We start from the raw sequence: 22,510 nt of genomic DNA, 5'->3' as shown, positions 1-22,510 counted from the left end.
TTTCTCAGCTTTGGACCCTTGAAAATATGACATAGGAGATAAATATTTTGTGTGTTGGGGGAGCTATTGGGGATAACTGAACATCTCTCTGGATTTGTTTTAGTATCTAATTTACAAAGAGCAATAAAAGCCAACTAGACAGGTCTTTCAAAACACTCATGAAACTGCGGCTTTTAATTCCATTGTTATAACTTCCACACGTAGGAAAATACAGTGCTTTATTGTAAAATATGATGAACAGGATATTGGCAATGCATCATGAACAACTCTGCAAGAATGTAAATAAAACTGTAAACAATTATGGTCCTTACAATTTAGGTAGATTTTGTGTTAATATATTGTAAACATTGCCCCCTGGAACATGTGATGCCATGAGAACAGGCATTGGCACAATAATTTAGGAGACATGGACACACATTTTAATATACAAATAAAACAGATAAGCTAGATTGTCTGCAAGGTATTCTGGATAAATAGTGGCCACAAAAAGCTGTGTGTGAACTCTGTACGGTTGTGACATTAAAGGGGTACTCCCATGGAAAACTTTTTTTTTTTTTTAAATCAACTGGTGCCAAAAAGTTACAGATTTGTAAATCACTTCTATAAAAAAAAATCTTAATCTTTCCAGTACTTTTTAGGGGCTGTATACTAAAGAGAAATCCAAAAAAGAAATGCATTTCCTCTGATGTCATGACCACAGTGCTCTCTGCTGACCTAAATCCCCCTAGCAAACATATGCTGCTCTGGACAGTTCCTAAAATGGACAGCAGAGGTCAGCAGAGAGCACTGTGGTTATGACATCAGAGGAAATGCATTTCTTTTTTGGATTTCTCTTTATACACAGCCCCCAAAAAGTGCTGGAAGGAGTAAGATTTTTAATAGAAGTAATTTGCAAATCTGTTTAACTTTTTGGCTCCAGTTGATTTAAAAAAAAAAGTTTTCCATGGGAGTACCCCTTTAAAACAAAGCTTCAAAAACAAGCGATTTTCAGCTCCCTGTGACAGTAGTGGGGGGATGTTAAACAAAGCATGAAAACAGCACTGAAAAAAGAAGGGACATTACTTTTTTCTGAGCAGTTCTGCTTGGAGTTTACTTTGAAATCAATGGGAGCTTGAAAAAAAATGCCTGAAATGCCACATGAAAAAACACATCAGAAGTAGTGCCGAAATCAGAGGATGTTTTTGAAGCATTTTTTGCAGTTGGATTTTAAGCAGATATTTTTTGTAACTATATGAACCTACCCTTATGGAATTCTTGACACATAGCAGATTTATTTATTGCAGAAATTTCACGGACCAAAAAAATCTATGCCATACATTCAAATGGGGAGTTGTTTCTGTAGTCTGTTTCTATGAGCTCCATTTAGATGGAAGGGACAGTCTGCTGTCATTTAGATGGAAGGGACAGTCTGCTTTGAGTGAATATATCCTTACCTTTCTCAATGGGAACAGCTTATAGATCTACAGCTAAATATAAAGTATATGGGGCAGTAACTGATTTATCCCTACGTGGCTCTCTACATTCATGCATTACTGCATTCAAGCCAGTTTGCCGACTTTTCTGATCGCCTCCATTGACTATCCTGAAGTAATAGGGTTTTGTTCTTTTGGCTGCTTTTAAACATACAAAACAAGAGTTTATTAACAAGAGTTTATTACAATGAATAAATACAATGGGAGTGATGATGCGGTATATAAATATATCTATGTACATAGCGATATGTTCAGTGCTGTACTGAATGTCATTACAATTCAGGAAACATCTCTAGTAGTCAGTTTTGGGACAGTCCCAGCTCGCTTATATTCTTTCACATTTTCAGTTAGTTTACTCTGAGTTGTATCAGAAGCAGAACATCTATTTACTCTGATGCAGTTACACTGAGTCCCCACAGGGGGGGAGTAATGACACTGTCCTTTGGCAGGTTTCTAGCAGTTTCTGTGTCATGTTTCACTCAAAATTACACAACATAATTCAACTTTGATGTCCATGTAATTGCAAGAACACAACAAAGGCCTAGTGGTTCTTGGTTTGTGCTGTATGGCAGTGTCTGCAGAATTTGTGCTTATTTCCTCAAGTTGGCTCAATGCACAAATATTCATCTTGCCTGAACCACAGCTAACAACTGGATGAGTCTTCCAATGCCTGGCACGATTGTCCTATGTGTTTTGGTTACAGTTAGGCTTGTTCAGTTTAGTTATGTTGTTATCTTCTGGTAACTGATAAAACAAAACATCCTATGGAAGTTCCTGTAGAATATCCAATGTGCAATTCAGGCTGCCATTGTAAAACTTAGTTCAGAACATTTCCCTGGGAACCTGAACGTGCCATATCAGTGGATACAAAATAAGTGCACAGTTGTCCTTTGCCTTTAACTTTGATGACTCCTCTGCGTTCACACGTGTATCCTAGTTTCTGAAGTACTTTGCTCGTTTCTTCAGTGACCTGAGAAAACAAGTGTGTTAATCTGAGCAAGAAAGGAACCTGCATAGTGTTTGCACATCTATTTTGTTATACTTTGATCTATTGCTTCTCAGCACACAAACACCAGGTAGTTACTATATATTTTGATTAAAATGTAGAAGCCCACTTTCCGTTTCACAGCCACATTATTCAAGAGGGTCCCTAATATGACAGGCGAGGAGACGACCAAAACAACACCAGTTCTCAGAGCAGAACCACTACTGACAGACCTAGTACCATGGCTCTGGGCCATGCCACCCCAGAGAAACATCAACAATGGCCCAGAGCCAGAGGGGGTGCTAGGTCTCACAGTAGTGACTTCTGCACCAATGGATTGTTCTAGCTATGGGCACTGGTGTTGTGAAGCTGGGTGGCGACCACCGCAACGCCAGTTCCCACAGGTGGAAGGACTCAGTAGCCCAGAAGTCACACTTTGAGACTTAGCCCCCCCCCGGCTGTGGGCCATTGTTGCTGTGTTACTGTGGTGGGATGGTCCAGAGCCATAGTACTAGATCTGTCATTAGTGGTGCTGCTGGACTACTGGGTCATTCCCCATATGGACACTGGTGTTGCTGTGGTAGTGGTTGCCACCTTTCTCTATGCCTGTCAAGTTAGGGACCCACTTGAATCAGGTGGCTGAGAAGTGGCAAGTGGGCTTCTACATTTTGGTCTAAATGTATACAAACTACCTGATATCAGTTGTGAACATAGTGCTGAGAAGTAATAGATCAACATATAACATGTAAATATATGGCCATGACTTTCTTTCTAAATTTGTTGTAAAAACATTTCATTGTGACCAGTGGAAATTTGATCCAGTGTAAGCCAATGAAAACTTATCAGTTATAAAAATAAATATGCATAAAATAAATGCTGCACTAACATAAAACTAAAAACTAATAATATCATGAGATAATAAAGAACTATTGGCCTAGATCTTAATTCCCTGTCTGCTCATAAAGTGCAATCTACAGTAATGGGAGAACAGAACACAATGCACTGACAGAGTAAAAGAGCAGCGTTTAATAATGCAGCATGCTTTTTAGCACTCCTAAATGGCCAAAACTCTATGGATCATAAACACGAACTGCTCTGGTAAGCAAAGTTAGAACCAAATGACAATAGCACATCAACAATTAAACTTTTATTAGTATGATGCAATTTACAGACTAAGAGGAACTGTTGGGACGCCAGTGTGAGTGAGGGGAGTCCTCTACTGCGACTGCATGCTGGAGAGGAGAAGAGGGGGGGGGGGGTGACCCACACAATTTAGAGGAAAAGTGTAGGGCACTACTGTGGCTACCAATATGTGGGCTCAATTCTGACAATGTCTAAGGCAGTAAACCCTCAAGTAAATGTATTTATAAGAATTCAGTAGAAGAATTTGTTGTAGTTAAATGCATCTTCCTTTCTTTAAACAAATAGGGGAAAGCAAGTGTTTTACATGCCGGTCTTCGCTCAAAATGAAATGGGCTGTAAAGGCTAGGCTCTCACCCACTAAGTCTCACCCGCCTTTTTAACAGGTGTCATCGCTCAATAATTTTTGCAAAAATTTTCAACTTTTAGACATCAGAAATCTATAATAAAAGGATAATATATTCCACCAGAAGACCTCCCCCCCAAGATGAGGTTTAGGTGAATTTCAGAAACCCCCTTTGCTGTGCCATTTGCAAAATAAAATAAATAATATTTACAAAAGTCACATTAGGTAGGTTAACCAAAATTGACTCAAATTTCTTACATTTTGGATTTGAAAATATACTACTGTTATTACCAACACTTTTATTTTATGGATTACTTTTTATTCAATTTTTAAGCTCATCAATACTTTTAATGGCAGGTTTACCTGAATTTTTCCTAGTACACCAGTGCTATCCATTCGGCTTGCCACGTTGACTGTGTTACCCCAGATGTCATATTGAGGCTTTTGGGCTCCTATAACCCCAGCAACTACAGGTCCATGATTAATACCTTTATGAAAGTGAAAAAAGGATGATTAGGGAAATAAATGGGTGTAAAGTGTATATGAATAGCAAAGAACGTATAGAGCGTAAAATGCTTGACTCACCTACACGCAGCTTGAAATTGTTAAAAGAGTGTTTATTGATCAAGTCCAACTTTCCTATAAGGGCAGTTGCAAACTCTACCATTATGCCAATATGATTATAATTCCTATCTCCATCCTAAAGGAAACATATAAATAAGAAATGTTTCAGGAAAATAAATCAATAATATATCATGACACAGGGGATAAATTATAGTAAATAGGAGACCTGTAGGTTTTCTTGTCCCGATGTTGCATTTAATCCTGTTGCTGCCATATATGCACTGCCGATTGTCTTTATCTTTTCAACACTGCTGAATTTTGGCTTTGAAAGCAGCTGGAAAAGAAGTAAGCAAATAAAATGCTGATCATTGATATTTTATACCTATAAATTTACACCTGAAAACTCTTAGCTTTTTAAAGCAAGTTCACATGCTTTTTATATTGTGCAAAAAATAGAGGGAGTTAGCAGGCACAGCCTCCACTGATATATATGAGGAGTAATAAGTGAGTGTCGGGAATGGTAGAAAATGAAGCTGCTCAGCTGGACTAAGTATTTTGGGCAGAAAACTGTCCAATACAAAAGTGCATATCAAGAAAGTATATAAGTAGAAGCAGAACACACCAAAATTTTCATTAAAAATTTAATCTTTTTTTCAACGATCCATATTGCAATGTCTAAAATTGATGAGAAGGGGAGAACTGGCAGTTGTTTTACCCATTTTACTTTTTAGGTCCACATGCTTTTAATGACTACAAATTCTGTGAACACCCTAAATGCACACATATCTCCTAAACATGAATACTAAGGTTGTTTATCTGCAATTTTGTCAGCAGATCTAATTTAGTCACTGAGTGTTTTTATTTACTCAGAGGATCAGGGGACTTGAGATAGGTATAACATACAGTATGCAGCATGAGAGGGGACATCTTCTATTCTGCTTTTAGGTTCTGGAAGAGTAGTGTGTCTCCCTGAGGCTAAATTTTTTGGAAAACTGTCACTGCAGTTTTTGAGTCAAAGTCAGAAGTGGATCCATAAGGGAGGAGAAGTGTAAGTCCTTTTGAATACACTTCTGGCTTTGGCTCAAAAATTACAGTAGCAGTTTTCCAAAAACTGCCAGAAAAAAAACAAGTGGAAACTTAGCCTTAGGAGACCACCAAACTAGCGTATGGAGTCATACAAGACGTTCAATTCTACATGGGAAAATAATGCATAGTAGCTCATTTCTAGAAGGAAAGAACTTGCTCTACAGTGCCACCTCCTGGAGATGGCTTCCCTTATAATTAATGTCTAACCCTTATAGAGCCTTATAACACAATCAGGGATAATATGTGAAGCCAGAATCTATTAGGTTCAAAAAACTTGACTTGTTGTGATTCTTAACCTGAAACCAAGCTGTCAACAATCACACTTGCACTTGGTAATCGTACAACAGCAATATCACATATGAAGACTGGGTTCACACTGAAAATCAGACTGAAAGTCAGTAAAATAAATATCAAAAAGCAGCAATAACACTTTTTAAAAAAAAAATCTAAAAGTGTTCCATTAAAGTCTATAGAAAAGTAGCTTTCTTCTTCATCCTCAGGCAGCACAGATGGGTTGTTCTGTCCCCCCAGACTCCCCTCTAGGACCACTCACCTAGCATGATAAATCAAGAAATTAGCACACATAATTGGTGATCCCATAAAAACCCTCTCCCAGAGTTCACACCTGTGTTTAATTTTATCCTCCCTCCACAGCAGGAGAGTATCGCTCACCTGCTCTATTCCTCCTTGGCCTCCCTCTGCTGTCAGGTGCCTGTTATACCCTTCTCTGAGTAGCCTATGGCTCTAGGGCTATAGCTGCTGGCAATAAATGGAAGCTCAGCAGTGGGGAGCTGGCTTCAAACCCTAATGGGGGAACAAAAGCCGCACAGTGAATATACTTTAACCTTCCTCTTTTTTTTTCCAGTATGAGTCAGTCATTCTGTTATTCCGCCAGTTCGGCTTGCTTGTGCTGACAGAGAGGGATCAATTCTCTACCTGAAGTCGGCAATACAGCATTCTAGTCAATGCTATTTCCCTGTTAAGAGTTTAGGTTATGGGTGTCCTTACCGCTTGTTAAAATGTACCCTCCCTTTTTTGTTTTGCTAGTAAAATCCTATCTGTGCTGCCTGAGGATAAAGAAGAATGACAAAATTGGTCTTACCTGTAATTTAGCTTTTTTCGAGTCCGAAGGCAGCACAGTCAAACCTTCCCAATAAGCTACTTTTACAGGGAATTGAGTGATTGAGAGGGCTAATTTCTTGATTTATCATGCTAGGTGAATGGTCCTAGGGTGAAGTCTGGGGGACAAAATGACCCATCTCTGCTGCCTTCGGACTTGAAGAAAGTAAAATTACAGGTAAGACCAATTTTGAATTTGAAAAAAAATTGGGGAGATTTATCAAAACCTGTGTAGCGGAAGAGTGGTGCAGTTGTCCATAGCAACAAGGAAAGAAGCAATCTGATTGGGCAACTGCCAAATTCCTCCTCTACACAGGTTTTAATACATCTCTCCCAACATGTGTACTGATAGTAACTTTTCGATTCTTAAATGGAACACATTAATAGATTTAAAAAACTGTGGCTTTTTAAACCTTTTGCACTCAGTCTTTGTTTTGTTTTTATTTTACACTGTGTGAATTTAGCCAATCAATTCAATAAATTTAGCCCTCAATGCAAGTCTATGGGAGGGGGCGTGATGGCCGTCACGGGGGCAGAGTCATGACATCACAATACTCCGGCCCCGTGGTTGTCACGCTGCACACTTGGAGCCTCTAGTGCTGCAGAGAGCTTGCATGGGTGCTGAATGACAGATTGCGGCGGTCCCCAGCAGCTTGACCGCCGCGATCAGATATCTTATCCCCTATGCTTTGGATAGGGAACAAGATGTATTAGGGCCGGAGTACCCCTTTAAACTGGTTACTAAATTCAGATTTTTGTTAAAAAGACTCAATACACTAAAAAATTAATTTCACCTCGTCAAAATCAGCGATGATCTCATTAAGCAGGCGCAAACACTCCAGGCCTTCGTGGTTTTCATCACATTCTGTGTAAAATTCCTTGAAGTCAGGTATTGATGCAAACATGACACAGACACAGTCATAAGACTGGTAATACAGGTCCTGCAAGTATAGAAGGCATACATATTACAATAATCCACTATAGAGATTAGGAATTTTGATAGTATTTTTGCACGCATTGTTTACTGCGAATAAGCAAAGTTACCTCATTCCTAAGGTTCTGCCCGATAAACTGCTGGGCTACATCAGCCGGAAGGACATTTTCAAGCAGAACACGATTAAGATTCTCCATGGTCTCAATACGTTCATGCTCCATTTTGAACTTCCTTTTCCAAAGAAAGTCAAGCCGACAGTAAAATTCGTTCTGTAAAATGATAAAATGATAGCTTTTGGAAATGTAAAAACAAAGTAAGTAAAACCCACATAATACTACTGGTTACTAGGAAAAAATGTCTATGCTATTCAATGATGCAGTGAACTTACATTCCCTAAAAATGCATACACATAGAAAGGTGCATATTAAGCACAATTCATTTTTTTAATAGTCTATATGGCTTTTAAACCTCAGAGTTACATTTATTAACTCAATTACTATAATTTAATTAAAAAAAATTAGCTATATTAGTATTCAAATAGGCCAAGAAGACTTGATGCAATAAGACATTAAATGGTACCTGTCACTTCAATGAAATGTAATATATCATAGATTATACTTCTTAATACAATTTTGTAACTGTATGTGTTAAATTAACCCCTAAAATGTTGTCCATCAGGGGTCCTCCTTCTGGTCCTGCCTGCAGTCCTGCTAGCAAATTGTCTCCTGTAGCAGCCTGGCAGAAAAAAAAAGTCCGGAAATGCAGGTGGAACCTCAGCTTAGAACAGTGTATAGAGTGTATAGAGCTGAGTATTTCAGCTCCCTTTTCATTTGAGCTGAGCTAGACTGTAGAGCAGGGTTTCCCAACCAAGATGCCTCCATCTGATGCAAACCTACAACTCCCAGCATGCCTGCACAGCCAAAGGATGTCCAGGCATGCTGGGAGTTGTAGTTTGGCAAAAGTTTGAGGCACCCTGGTTGGGAAACACTGCTGTAGAGTCATGATGCCTTCAGTGCATAGTGCTAAATATTGTGCTAAACATTTAGCTGGGTATTTCTGCTCCCTTTTGCAGCTGCTGGGCAGAGCTGACACACACAGTAGAGTTCAGTGCATGGAGCTGGAGGAGGGGGGGGGGGGGGGTGTGGTCTCCAATCACAGCCCATCACACATTGAACTGCTCTAGGCTGTGTGTTCACAGCAGACAAGCAGAGTAAGGGAGGAAGAAATTTTCCCCAGCAGGGCTTCAGTTGATGTCACGCCTGCTGGGTAAGGCCCCTTCCCAGTCTGTGGAGCTGACTGAGCAGAATATACAGCACAATATCAAAGTAGAAAACTACAAAATTATAAAAATAAAGGGCAGGGAGTGATTTATCATGATGTGGGAAGTGAACTGGGAGGATTCAAAAAAATTATCAAGATCATGACAAGTACTATTTAAGGCCAGCTATGGTATTGGTTACTATACAGCACCCCAGCATGCCAATGTGGTTGAGAAAGTTCAAACATTTAAGTTTAAGCTTTTCTGTAGCACTGACAATCGTGACAGGTAACAGGAGTGGCTTGTGTTTTTATACTTTTCTCCTGGGAATGTAAATCCTCTACATAAGAATAGGACTCACCTGTCTGGCCAGTGCCAAGAGGGTTAAGAAGAAGATGAATAATGAAATGCTGCCCATGATTTTTGGCTCCTTCAGAACTCCTAGGCTAATGTAAGAAAACCATACATTTAACATAAGGTGAAGCACAATTGAGAGGAACACAGTTTGAAAAATGTAAGTGAACAATAAGGCCGCATTGACATCCCAATGTTTATATCTGTCAAACGTTTATCTGAAATTGATGGCCTAAAATGGCTAAAAGAAAAAAAAAAATCAGTTGCCTCTAAAAATTGCATTTGCCTGATGTATGTACAGTAGAATCCTCCAATAGCGGGCACTCACGGGGAATAAAAAAAGTGTCCAATATTGAGAGATATCCCCTATTGGGAAAAAAGGCTTAAAAATCTATCTAAATGACGGAATACTGTTCTGTACTCACTCCAGAATGTAATTACCTACAAAACATGCCAAAAAGCTAAATATAAATAAATAATTTTGCACTGTAATAAGGCTTTAAAAAAAACAATATAATTAATAAGGAAAAGTAATGCCAAATCATTCATGCCATATCATTCCCCCAGCAATGCCAAATCATTCCCACATTCCCTCTGTTCTTCTTACTTCTTACCTGGCCAGCACCTCTGTGCTTCACTCAATGAGGGCAACGGCGGCTGCCAGCAGTGACGAGTAACGTTCCATGTCACTCGTCATGTCACTCGTCACTGCCTGGCCAGGTAAGAAGTAAGAAGAACAGGGGCATGAGGGAGTGGGGGAATGATTTGTCATGGGGATGGGGGAATGATTTGTCATTGGGATGAGGGAATGATTTGGTATGGGGAGAAGAATGATTTGGCATGGGGAGGAGAATGATGCAGGGTCAAGCAGGGGCCAGGGCCCCCTGGGAACCCGAGCCACTTACTGGGGTATTGGCTGCACCCCCCATGTCGGCAGACCTAAATACAAGGTAGGGAGGCACATAAGCCTAGTTGTCCCCATTGGGAGTGTTTTGTGCCCTAATGGGTGTGTTTTGTCCCTTATTGGGAGTGCCCACGACCATTAATGGGAATGTGCCCTATTCGGAGGGGGCAAATACATTAAGTCCTATGGGACTCTGCCAGGGAATTAAAAACTGTCCACTATTGGGAGGTGTCCCCTATTGGGAGGTGTCCACTAAGAGAGATTTCACTGTAGTACGTTTTAACACATTTGTTTGCCTGTTTTATTTAATATCCTGTTTTTAGGTTTCTCAATCTTTCTACCCTATTCCTAAGCTACTGTGGATTTCTAGAAAAAAAACAAAACAAACATGTAGTGTCGGAAGTATAGTAGTCTGAAAATGCTTAGGCCCCGTTTCAGTGGCTATTTTGGCCAACATATCACTACTTTACATGGCTTAGGCTGTTTTCCCATGACTATAGTCAGGCCGTCCCACTTATTGCATATTTATTTTATGTGGGTGTGCTTAGCTGTGACTGGCCGAGCATGTCTCACCACCACCAAGAGACAACTCTATATGGATTATGGGGGCAGTAGGCACATGGCAGCATACAGAGCTGCTGAAGCCAAAAGTCAGGGGTCTATAGAGACTATGAAGGAAAAATACATTTCACCAGTAGAAACTTCACACACTACATTGTAGGCTAAAGAGGTTATACCTTTGATAACCCCCTAAAAGGTTAGAATCCTATGCACTTGGTAGGTGCAAAAACCATGATGTGAATGTAGCCTAACATGTTTTTCATAGCTTGCTAAACTAAACTCCCAGCATGTCTTAACATCTCTTGTTTGAAAGGTAAAAAAAAATCTGAATTGTTCTGTAAGTTGTGTACTAGATCAATAGTTAGAATGGCAGACTGTTGTATCATAAGGTTGGCGGTGTGAGCGTACCTGGAAATGTTCTGGTTCACAGACAGCCAATCAATGTAACAGTCAGATAGCCAGCTGTGAGTGTGCAAGAAGATTATATTGTATATCACCAGGGCAATACTCAGCAGGATCAGCTTCACTTCAAAGTTCATGAGGAGTAAGGCAGAGCAAGACAGCAGCCCCAGAATACAGCAGTACATGTAATACTGGAGAGAGGGGAAAAAAGCATCTTATTACTGAGGTAGGCTTCAGAATTGTGAATATAATAACGTTACTGTATAAAAATATTAATGTTATTAATTAACATGAGTAACATTCTCTTCTAAATCTATCTAAAACTCATATTAACATTAAATAATAAAATAACACCCTTGCAATATATGGTATAATGGTCTCTGCATTCATTCTCATAAGCTTTGTTGTTTTTCCAACAGAAAACATAAAAAAAAAAAAAAAAAAAAAACACATCAAGCTGCATTTTCAAGATGCACTTTAACCTGTGATATACATTCAAAAACGCAATGAGTTTATAATTAACTAGACTGAAATTTACTGAATGTGTATACAGTGTATAGACATATCTCTAAGTATCAGGTGCATAAGTCACTGAACCATTTATCTACTAACCGGAAAACTGTACAACGTTTGAGCTTCGGTGGTTGAAGTTATTGATGTATTCATGGAGAAACCGGGACATGCTTCTTCTGGTAAAAAGAACTGAATGAAAATGTTCCATCAGTTAGCATCTTTATGGAATACAAAAAAAAACTGCAATATGTATACATATAGCCTGTAAAGCACTGTTACAAAAGTACAACTTCCAGCGCACCCACAAAATGAGTTGCCCTAATTACTGGGAATACTGGGAAATATTTTAAAATGACCACAATTGGCCTGGATATTTTCATAATTTAAATACAAATTCCCAAGTACAGAAGATCTGAACAGACTCTATGAAAACTGTCCGTCTACTACATGTTTAGTTAGCACTCAAATAGGTCAACATTTATCATGGTCTTTAGACTGTTTTTTGTGTCTAGAAAAGGCGCAAGCAGGGTTTATTTGCGCCTTTTGGTTTACACATTTCTGCTGATTTTGAGTTGCAATCCACTGATTTTGGCAATACACGTGACAGGGTTTTACGAACTGCTTTTTTTTTGTGAAAAGGCTTAAAAAAGGTGCAAAGCCACTGAAAAATCTCTAAAACTACACCAGCCCAGACTTAGCTTAGCTTTTTGGTGTATGTAAAGAGAGAAATTTCAGAAAATGTGACCTGCACAAAATGTATTAAATGCTCTGTGAACATTTAATACATTTGGTGCTCCTACACATTACCAGCACACAAAAAAAAAGGTGTTGAAAAATACTTCACTTACACCTACAATGATAAATGCCGGCCATTGTGTTTACACTAAAAAGTTGATGCCCTTTCTGTCATAGCCTTAAATAAAAGTCAAAATATAAAAGCAGTTTTACTCTTGATCCATGAGGTCATTTTCCTACTCTTTAACTTCAAATTATTATTTTGACTTACCAAGTTAAAAACTGCCATAAACAACACAGTGACAACTGTCAGGATCCCAAAGGGTACTCTTAACCAGGGCCGGCTGGAGAGAGCAGAGGAGAGAGAAGGAACCCAATGGAGTATCTGTGGTCCTTTAAGGATACATTTCTGTTGGAGTAATAAATCTGATTAAACAAGACGACTTACATATAAAACACGACAAGTTAAATATTGACTGGCAACTTAGGTGGGCGTCTAGCAATGCTGGACATGGACTAACTAAGCATGAATGTTTTTATATGTAAAAGCTGTATTTTTCATTAAAATAGAACTGCAGACTGGGGTATCTCAACTGATGGCTTTATCAGTCATTATAAGTTTACTCATTTTCATGGTATTCCTCCTTCCTAATTCTACATCTGGCATATTGGGATTTTACCATGCCCCATGCTTTGTTGTGTATATAACTCATTTGTTGAAATGCCACTAAAAGATGAGGCATCTTATAAAGCTAAAACACATCAGGCCTAACATACTAAACTCCGTTGGCAAAAAAATCAACATTGTTACCTATAGTAACAAATGAGCCTCTTCTACATTCTACAAATTTATGTATAGCTAAAAGTAACACTGATCGTTGAGTCCACAAAATTCCTTTAAACAGATTTATACTATACTATGAGCCTTGAGGCTGCCATCCCTATGCAAACAAAAACACTCAGATACACAACTGAACAACATAAATAGTGTGAATAAATAAAAAAAATAAAAAAATAAAATATAAAAAGGTCACTTACAGATAGATGTCCAGCAAAGCAGGCAAAGAGGAAAAGTATAAATAAGAAGAATGAAATGCCATATGAGATGCCAAGGGCTGTATTCCTAGAAAGAAAACATGGATTAGGGCATTTAAGGTGTAATATTGGTCACGGTTCAGAATTATTTTGCAAAAATTTGCTAAATAATGAATGCTTCATGTGACACCTCACAAATGGATAAAACAGTGTGCTATGGACCTCATATTCAAAGGGAACCTGTCATCACTTTTATGCCGCTTGAACTGAGAGTCATTGATGGGTGGCTTCTCCCCACCCCACCAGCGTTGATTGACAGATCTCTTCCAGTTTGGTACAAGGATAGATCTATCAAATCCGGCAAGTCTGGCAGAAGTCAATGGGGACCACACCAATGACTCGTGGTTCAGGTGGCATGAAAGTGATGAAGTACTTCAAAAGTGCAATGTTCGCATTTACTGAGTGATTTTGTAATGTCCCAGTACAGGTACATGGCCCTGTACTACCTATAGGCCCTGTCAGGTTGAGTCCCTCAGTGACCTGGGGTCTCCCCAGCATTGTCTCCCTTTGTTCTCCTGTTGGTTTAATAAATGTGGTGTATAATCCTTTAATGCTTAGACAGGATCCTTATGTCTAGATAGCATACAGGACCTGTGGAGGTCTCATAACCTGTGAGTAAGCCTGTCTCATGTTATGTTATGCAGTGATTTGTTGTCACATGTACTCCCAGAGAGCACCAGCTTTAACCTATGACCCACAGCTTGATCAATGGGCTTTATTCCAGCCCCCACTATATAAAGGGGTGGCCATCTTTAATTAGCTCTCTTTCCTCAGACTCTTCTGAGAGTAACATCAAAGTCTTTGCTGAGGTAGCAAGCACCAGTGGCCTTAGAGTCAAGTGATAAGCATCTGAAGTACCCCAAAAGCTACAAGTCTCTCCAGTACGTCTACAAGTCTATATCTGCTGTCACTGAAACTAGTCATGTCCTGCACATAGTCAAGTCAAGTCCTGCACAGTCAAGTCAAGTCTAATAACAAGTCAAAGTCAGGTCTATTACAAGTATTGGTCCAGCAAGCTGCAAGGTCCTCTGGGTACTGGCCACCTCTCTGGGAAATCTGACCTTAGCTGTGAAGATAATTGCACCTGTCTTCTATTCAGTAATGCCTCTGTTTACCCATAACTGGTTGTGGACTCTTTATTCACTACTAGCCTGTGGGATAGGGAAGAATCCGGGCGTGTGGTGTTCCGAAACCCACACTGACGTCACGAACACATAAGGGTTAATACCATCCGACCCCCGGGGTTAATAACATCAGATCCAACCACTCACACTGCAACACCTGTGGTCTTGCCATTCACCGCAGTGGCACACCACAATATCATTGAAAGGTCTTCTCGTATTCATCAAATCTATCTCCTTATTTTTACACTGTAGCTTAGTATAACATTCTAACATTGCAATGCTCACTTACTTGGGAGACACCAACATCTGGACTATAAAGTTACAAATAAAGATGAAGAAGCAGCAGGCAGTGTAATACTTGAAGGATGGCAAATCTGAGAGGCGGTACTGTAGGAAATAATAAAGGAGATTACTACTGTATGTCATCAGCGTTCTACACATTTAAACATTTCCCTTGTTCCTCTAGGGACTCCCAACTTTGTGTTCCATTGTAAATTATGCAGAATTGGCACTTATTTCCATGGCAATTTGCAGTGGAAATAAGCGCTGAATAAAGGAACAGTGTCAACACATTTTGCTCTGTCACTTTCTCTCTAAACAAAAGGGATTCTCTAAACAAAAGGGAATAAACATGTTTTCACGGATACATTTCTGCAGCACAATTTTCCGCTGATGAAATTCCGCAATGTGAGTGGGTTAATGGATTCGTGCTGCAGAATGTTTCAGCGCACTTCTGCACGCAGAAATTCCGTAATGCAAACATACCCATAGATTATAGCTGCATCTTTCTGTTAAAAGGAGCTGTCCAGAATTTGAGATAAGCATCTTCCTTTTCCCCATAAACAGTGCAACATCAGTCCATTGGCTTTGTCTGGTAATGCAGTTTATCCCTATTTAACCTCTTAAGGACACATGATGTACTGGAACGTCATATGTCCACTCCTGATCTATAACGCAGGGCCACGGCCCATAGCGGGTCAGGCCCGGCCTCTAACAACGGCCGGGACCCGTGGCTAATAGCGCGCGGCATTGATCGCGGTGCTACGCGCTATTAAGTGAAAGTGAAAGCATGCCGGTTAGCTCAGGGACAGCCGGAGGGTCCCTACCCTTACAGGACAGCCGGAGGGTCCCTATCTGCCTCCTGATTTTTCACTTTTTTTTTACTGTTACTTTTACATTTTTTTTTCATTTTTTTTACACTTGAATAGTCCCCATAGGGGACTATTCATAGCAATACCATGATTGCTAATACTGATCTGTTCTATGTATAGGACATAGAACGGATCAGTGTTATCGGCTATCTTCTGCTCTGGTCTGCTCGATCACAGACCAGAGCAGGAGACGCCGGGAGCCGGACGGAGGAAGGAGAGGGGACCTCCGTGCGGCGTTATGAATGATCGGATCCCCGCAGCAGCGCTGCGGGCGATCCGATCATTCATTCAAATCGCGCACTGCCGCAGATGCCGGGATCTGTATTGATCCCGGCACCTGAGGGGTTAATGGCGGACGCCCGCGAGATCGCGGGCGTCGGCCATTGCCGGCGGGTCCCTGGCTGCGATCAGCAGCCAGGATCAGCCGCGCATGACACGGGCATCGCTCCGATGCCCGCGGTTATGCACAGGACGTAAATGTACGTCCTGGTGCGTTAAGTACCACCTCACCAGGACGTACATTTACGTCCTGCTTCCTTAAGGGGTTAATCATATGGACCTACAGAATAAAGATAAGGTTTCATTTTTACCGAAAAATTTACTGCGTAGAAACGGAAGCCCCCAAAAGTTACAAAACAGCGTTTTTTTTTTTTTCAATTTTGTCTCACAATGATTTTTATTATCCATTTCACCGTAGATTTTTGGGCAAAATGACTGACGTCATTACAAAGTAGAATTGGTGGCGCAAAAAATAAGCCATCATATGAATTTTTAGGTGCAAAATTGAAAGAGTTATGATTTTTTAAAGGCAAGGAGCAAAAAACAAAAGTGCAAAAACGGAAAAAACCCCGGTCCTTAAGGGGTTAAATGAAAGGAGCTGGACTGCAATGCCTGACAAATCCCACGGACAGAAAAAAGCAGATCCTTCTCTATAATCCTGGACAACTGCTGAATGGTGGATCATCATCCAAAATAGCATAAAATACATGTATAACATATCTCTATGGAAATTCAGTAGAAAAATGTGAGGTTTAAAATATTCCTAGTCTGTGCAGGGAGTATGTGATAGCTGGTCTTAGCATGGCATAGCTGCTGTAGTTATAAGTGGCCTAAGACATTTTCCACATTTCTGCAAAACCATTCATATTTTTTTTTCCAAAAGTGATTATACGAATCTCAGCTGTAAATCACTACTCACAGTCGTTTCAAAGAGATATTTTTCTAGCTTCCTGTGTCAAATGACTTTAGTTGAGAGGATTTAAGTTTACTCACTGGCACCATATGTACTGTTAATCCTTAGGAACAGCTGCACAAAGTAACAACTGGCAAAGAATCAAAATCGCTAAGACTACTGCCAGCTGGAGAGATTTTTGGGCATCTTAGGTTATTTTGGGTATTTTAGGTTAGTTCAGGCATTTTGGGTTTTAGATTGCATCTCGAAACGGAGTTGTATTTTTTTTTTTTTAGTCAAGGTTTATTCATAGAGGTAAATTACAGTCAGCAATTACTTCATGCGGCTTGAGAATTTCACCTAGGTTTACACATGTTTGAGCCCATGTCTGTACCCCTCAACAATAACTGAAGTGAAAACCGCACATTAAAGGGTACCTCTCATCAAATAAACTTTTGATATATTTTAGATTAATGAATGTTGAATAACTTTCCAATAGCATGTTAATGAAAAATATGCTTCTTTCTATTGTATTTTTCCCGATCAGTCCTGTCAGCAAACATTTCTGACTCATGCTGGAGTCCTAAACACTCAGAGCTGCCAGCCTGCTTTGTTCACAGCCAAACAGGCTGTGAACAAAGCAGGCTGGCAGCTCTGAGTGTTCTCCTTTGTGAACAAAGCAGACTGGCAGCTCGTAGTGTTTAGGACTCCAGCATGAGTCTGAAATGCTTGCTGACAGGACTGGTAGGGAGACCCCTAGTGGTCATTTCTTCAAAGTGGAAAAATTAAATAGAAAGAAGCATATTTCTTTTAATAACATGCAATTGTAAAGTTATTCTGCATACATTAATCTATAATATATCAAAAGTTTTTTTGATGAGAGGTACCCTTTAATTGATATAGGTCCCTTGATATAACAGTATATGCCGGCAATTGAAAAAAAAACTATGCGCATAGTAAGGAATAGGAAGGTGAGCTACCTTCATATTCTACCTTCATATTCCTTACTATGCGCATAGTTTATAACCTACGATACTTAATTGAAAAGTGAAAGTGTTCAGAGACTGCCCCGATCGCTACTTTCTAATGAACTATCATCTAGCATATGGATACATGATTACCATAACTGCTATATTGTGAAACATTGTCACACTGCAAGAAACAGCAACTCTATGTGCAAATAGCTATATAGACAATTCTTCTGACTGCCACAGCGCATTAATGATCGGTTATTTGACAGCCTGACAGAGATTAGCTGCTACAATTTAACTATATAGTACCATTAAGCTGTGCATTATTTATTAGTGGTCTTGCTATATACATTGTTATATATATATATATATATATATATATATATATATATCTGTATTTTTTATTTTATTTTTTTATATATTTTTTTTATCATTTAATTATTACCTTTTAACCCTATTTTACCATTAAATCACTCTGAACCTGTGGATTCACAAGGGCCCTGTGATCCCAGGTTGATATTTATTATCTATTATCTAATAAAACAAGTATGTACATTATCTACTGACCCTGAGCCTCAATATTTTTTTTTATCATTTAGTAACCTTTAGTAATCATTTAGTAACCTTGGGTACAGGTGCCAAATTGAGTAGCTCGGGTCACCTTTGCATACCTTCCCACAGGAGCCTCTCCATTCCCTATAAGATTTTTAAATTACTTCTATTAAAAAATCTTACTCCTTCCAATAATTATCAGCTGCTGAAGTTGAGTTGTTCTTTTCTGTCTGGCAACAGTGCTCTCTGCTGACATCTCTGCTAGTCTCGGGAACTGCACAGAACCTAGGATAGGTTTACTATCGGGATTTGCTTCTAAACTGGGTGGTTCCCGAGACAGATGTCATGAGAGAGCATTTAGACAGAAAAGAACAACTCAACTTCAGCAGATCATAAGTACTGAAAGGATTAAGATTTTTTAATAGAAGTAATTTACATATCTGCTTAAAGGGGTACTCCGGTGAAAAACATTATTATTATTATTATTTTTTTTTTTTAAATCAACTGGTGCCAGAAAGTTAAACAGATTTGTAAATTACTTCCTTCATATACTTATTAGCTGCTGAATACTACAGTGGAAATTCTTTTCCGTTTGAAACACAGAGCTGTCTGCTGATATCATGAGCACAGTGCTCTCTGCTGACATCTCTGTCCATTTTAGGTACTGTCCAAGGTAAAAGGAAACATGGAAAACCTATTCTGTTCTGGACAGTTCCAAAAATGGACAGAGATGTCAGCAGAGAGCACTGTGCTTGTGATGTCAACAGACAGTTCTGTGTTTCAAAAAGAAAATAATTTCCGCTGTAGTATTCAGCAGCTAATAAGTACAGGAAGGATTAATATTTTTTAATAGAAGTAATTTACAAATCTGTTTAACTTTATGGCACCAGTTGATAAAAAAAAAAAAAAAAAAAAGTTTTTCACCGGAGTACCCCTTTAACTCTCTGGAGCCAGTTGATATATATATATAAAAAATAAATTCCTGGATAACCCCTTTAATCCATGAACCATATATGGCAATGAAAACTGCTGGGTAACATTTTAGAATGAATAAGAATAGTTTCACACAGCTGTTTTTTTTTGTTGGCTAAATTTACAGTTAAAGCAGAATTACAACTCTTACCATTCTGAAAGCTGCAGATTTACAACTCAGGGATCACTGATCTAGTCTAAGTCTGCCCGGACTAAGAATATGACAGTACGGTATTATAAATCTGGAACATTATATCAAGAAAGAGATTTAGCAAACATTCATTCCTAAACTGTTCCTTCAGATGACTCTACTACATGTGAATAATTTATTACAAGTTTTTTCCTCTCTCAAACACTGGCTCTTTCTTTCAGTAGGAAAGTAATGTAACAAGACAATACCGCCTGCTGCAATTTTTGAGGTCTACACAGAGATATTAAGGGGGTTATCCAGGATTTTAAAAAAAGGCAGTTTTCCCCCCAAAAACCAGCACCACATCTGGCTACAGGTTGTGTTTGATATTGAAGCTCAGCCCTGTTGACCTTAATGAAATTAAAAAGGGTTACTCCAGTACTTCAAAACTTATACCTGATCTCAGAGGTTGCACCCCTCCCCCATCTCCAGATTGGGGCCCCATCCCAACTTGCATACTTGCTCCATGCACTGTCTATAGTAGCGCGAGGGAGTCCAGAGTACAGCGATCGCATATCTTTAGTGCTTGAGAACAGAATGCAGTGGAGCTCATGGAATGCCACTGCATGCACAGGGCGAGAAGGGGCTATGATCTGAAGATCGTACAGGGGAAGGGGGGGGGGGAGGTTGTTCTCAGAAGTCAGACCCCTGGATCAGAGGCTTATCCCCTTTTTTTTTTTAATCAACTTGTACCAGAAAGTTCTACAGATTTGTAAATTACTTTGTACATTTCTTAATCCTTCCAGTACTTATCAGCTGCTGTATGCTCCAGAGGAAGTTCTTTTCTTTTTGAATTTATTTTCTGTCTGACCACAGTGCTCTCTGCTGACACCTCTGTCCATGTCAGGAATTGTCCAGAGCAGGAGAGGTTTGCTATGGGGATTTGCCTCCTACTCTGGACAGTTCCTAAAATGAACAGAGGTGTCAGCAAACAGCACTGTGGTCAGGAAGAAAGGAAATTAAAAATAAAAGAACTTCCTCTGGAGGATACAGCAGCTTATAAGTACTGGAAGGATTAAGATTTTTATATAGAAGTAATTTACAAATCTGTATAACTTTCTGGCACAAGTTAATAAAAAAAAATGTTTTCCACCAGAGTACCCTTTTAAATATCTGGTCTGCTAGATGCTCATAACAGACATCAGAAATAAACAGTACAGTATAAAATCATACTGTACCTCTTTTTCTATGGCTTTCTGGTTGAAATACAGAGTGACTCGGTTAAAATCTTCAGACTTCTTCCATTGTCTGATGGAGACAAATCCATATTATATGGTTAGAGACAGTTATTATTGTACAGAGACACAATAAAAGACAATTTATAAATAATAAGTACCTCAAGGATTTAAGTTCTTCCAAAATACTGGAGATACTGTTATCATTTGTAGACTCATTTGCCTCTTTTGGAGAACGAAACCTTAAAGAAAAAAACTCAATGAAAAAAAAATGGAAGCAGGGGAAACCAGTGGATGAAAAACAACCAGAAAACCAAATACAATGAAAATGTGGATTGGAAACATGTTTTTTACAAATATCTTTATATACAGACGCTCCGAGTAGATGCATTTCCAAACAGGTCTATAGCTGCCCAACCACACATTAAAGACTACACAGAAAAGCTAAGGTACATGGGATCCTCTAGACTGTCCCCTTAAAACAGATGTTGGAATACAACAGACTGTCCTTTGCTATACTGGGGATAAGGCTGGGTTCACACCACCAGTAGTGTTTCCGAGGCATGGCTACGTCAGCTGAAGCTCAAAATCGTCTGCCAGAGTATCTGTGCTTGGATTGTCACGGGCCTCATTCAAACCAGTAACTCTAGGTGACTAAACTCTGGTCATTTTCCGAGTGTATTAGGCTCCTTTCACACTATGAATCTCTCCGTTTACAAACTTCCGTCACCAGTTCCGTCACTACAGCTGCAAAACCCGTCCGTTACAAATGCAGTTGCATGCAGTAACTTTTCCGCCACGATCCGTCACTGTATAACGCCCGTAATGAATTACTGGCATATACGGGTGCAAACGGGCAGTTACAAAACCCCATAGGCTGCAATGCAATTTAGTCATGGCCGTCAGGGGTTTTGCAACTGTAGTGACGGAACTGGTGACGGAAGTTTGTAAACGGAGAAATTCATAGTGTGAAAGGAGCCTTACAGTTCTTGCTTGGTCAGCTGTGTTTTCGAGTCCAAGCCAAAACATGGATATGCTTAAAAGAGGACCAAAATATAGTCACTAGGAGACTATATTTAGGTAATTGGTTTGAATAGGGCCTGTGCTGATCCAAACAAGGATATATCAGTAGGCAATTTTAAACTTCTGCTAATTTATCCCTGTTTTGGAGGCACTTATCATGATGTGAATGCACCCCTAATCCACTGGCATACTGTACATGTAAGTATCTAGCAGCGACTTGTCTCCACATTTATATAGTGTTTGAAGGAAAAAGCTGTCAGCTAAATGAGCTGATAACCAGAAATCAGAAAGACATTGCCAGAGCCATCTATTTTCAGTAAGCTGGCACATTTGCCATGTCTATAGGGCTCATCAAAGTAATATCAATTGGCTTGAAACTGGATCCAATCACTACTCTTTACCATGCAATAAACTGGGACCAGAGTCCTAAATTACACTTTAAGGTCTACACAAAGATGCCACTAACCCTATTAGCAAAGAAGAGGAATACAGAACATAGAAAGCCTCGGACAACTCCACAAATCTACAGCCTAAACCTGGTGGTAAGCCCTGATACATGATTCCTAAGTGGAGAGCAGAGTCAGTGTTGGTTAGCTCCCAAGTCTTATACAAGTTATACAATCAAATCCAGATCCGTCTAAACCTGATTCAGCAAGCAAGCGGCTAAATAGTCAGTGAGGACTACAAGTCGCATAGTGCCCTGAAGCAACTGT

The 22,510-nt window shown here is 39.5% G+C and overlaps 1 protein-coding gene across 7 annotated transcripts in view; it reads right to left on the bottom strand.

The window, feature by feature from the left end:
• Positions 1 to 908: 908 nt before the first annotated feature.
• The window catches only part of ADCY4 (adenylate cyclase 4), a 68,843-nt gene continuing 47,241 nt past the window's right edge, over positions 909 to 22,510 (bottom strand). For all 7 annotated transcript variants that reach the window (XM_056528215.1, XM_056528201.1, XM_056528196.1 and 4 more), the window contains 14 exons: positions 20,936 to 21,016; positions 20,778 to 20,847; positions 14,882 to 14,979; positions 13,412 to 13,496; positions 12,645 to 12,782; positions 11,738 to 11,827; positions 11,132 to 11,316; positions 9,266 to 9,350; positions 7,757 to 7,915; positions 7,507 to 7,653; positions 4,734 to 4,841; positions 4,529 to 4,643; positions 4,307 to 4,431; positions 909 to 2,442 (listed from right to left, as the gene is read on the bottom strand). In XM_056528215.1, coding sequence (XP_056384190.1) covers positions 2,290 to 2,442; positions 4,307 to 4,431; positions 4,529 to 4,643; positions 4,734 to 4,841; positions 7,507 to 7,653; positions 7,757 to 7,915; positions 9,266 to 9,350; positions 11,132 to 11,316; positions 11,738 to 11,827; positions 12,645 to 12,782; positions 13,412 to 13,496; positions 14,882 to 14,979; positions 20,778 to 20,847; positions 20,936 to 21,016 — 1,639 coding nt within the window. In that variant the 3' untranslated portion in view covers positions 909 to 2,289. The remainder of the gene's footprint in view (positions 2,443 to 4,306; positions 4,432 to 4,528; positions 4,644 to 4,733; positions 4,842 to 7,506; positions 7,654 to 7,756; positions 7,916 to 9,265; positions 9,351 to 11,131; positions 11,317 to 11,737; positions 11,828 to 12,644; positions 12,783 to 13,411; positions 13,497 to 14,881; positions 14,980 to 20,777; positions 20,848 to 20,935; positions 21,017 to 22,510) is intronic.

This window comes from Hyla sarda, chromosome 1 (assembly GCF_029499605.1).
Source record: "Hyla sarda isolate aHylSar1 chromosome 1, aHylSar1.hap1, whole genome shotgun sequence".
Taxonomy (NCBI): Eukaryota; Metazoa; Chordata; class Amphibia; order Anura; family Hylidae; genus Hyla; species Hyla sarda.
The sequence above is the reverse complement of the archived record's forward strand: the minus strand, read 5'-3'. Positions and strand labels throughout refer to the sequence as shown.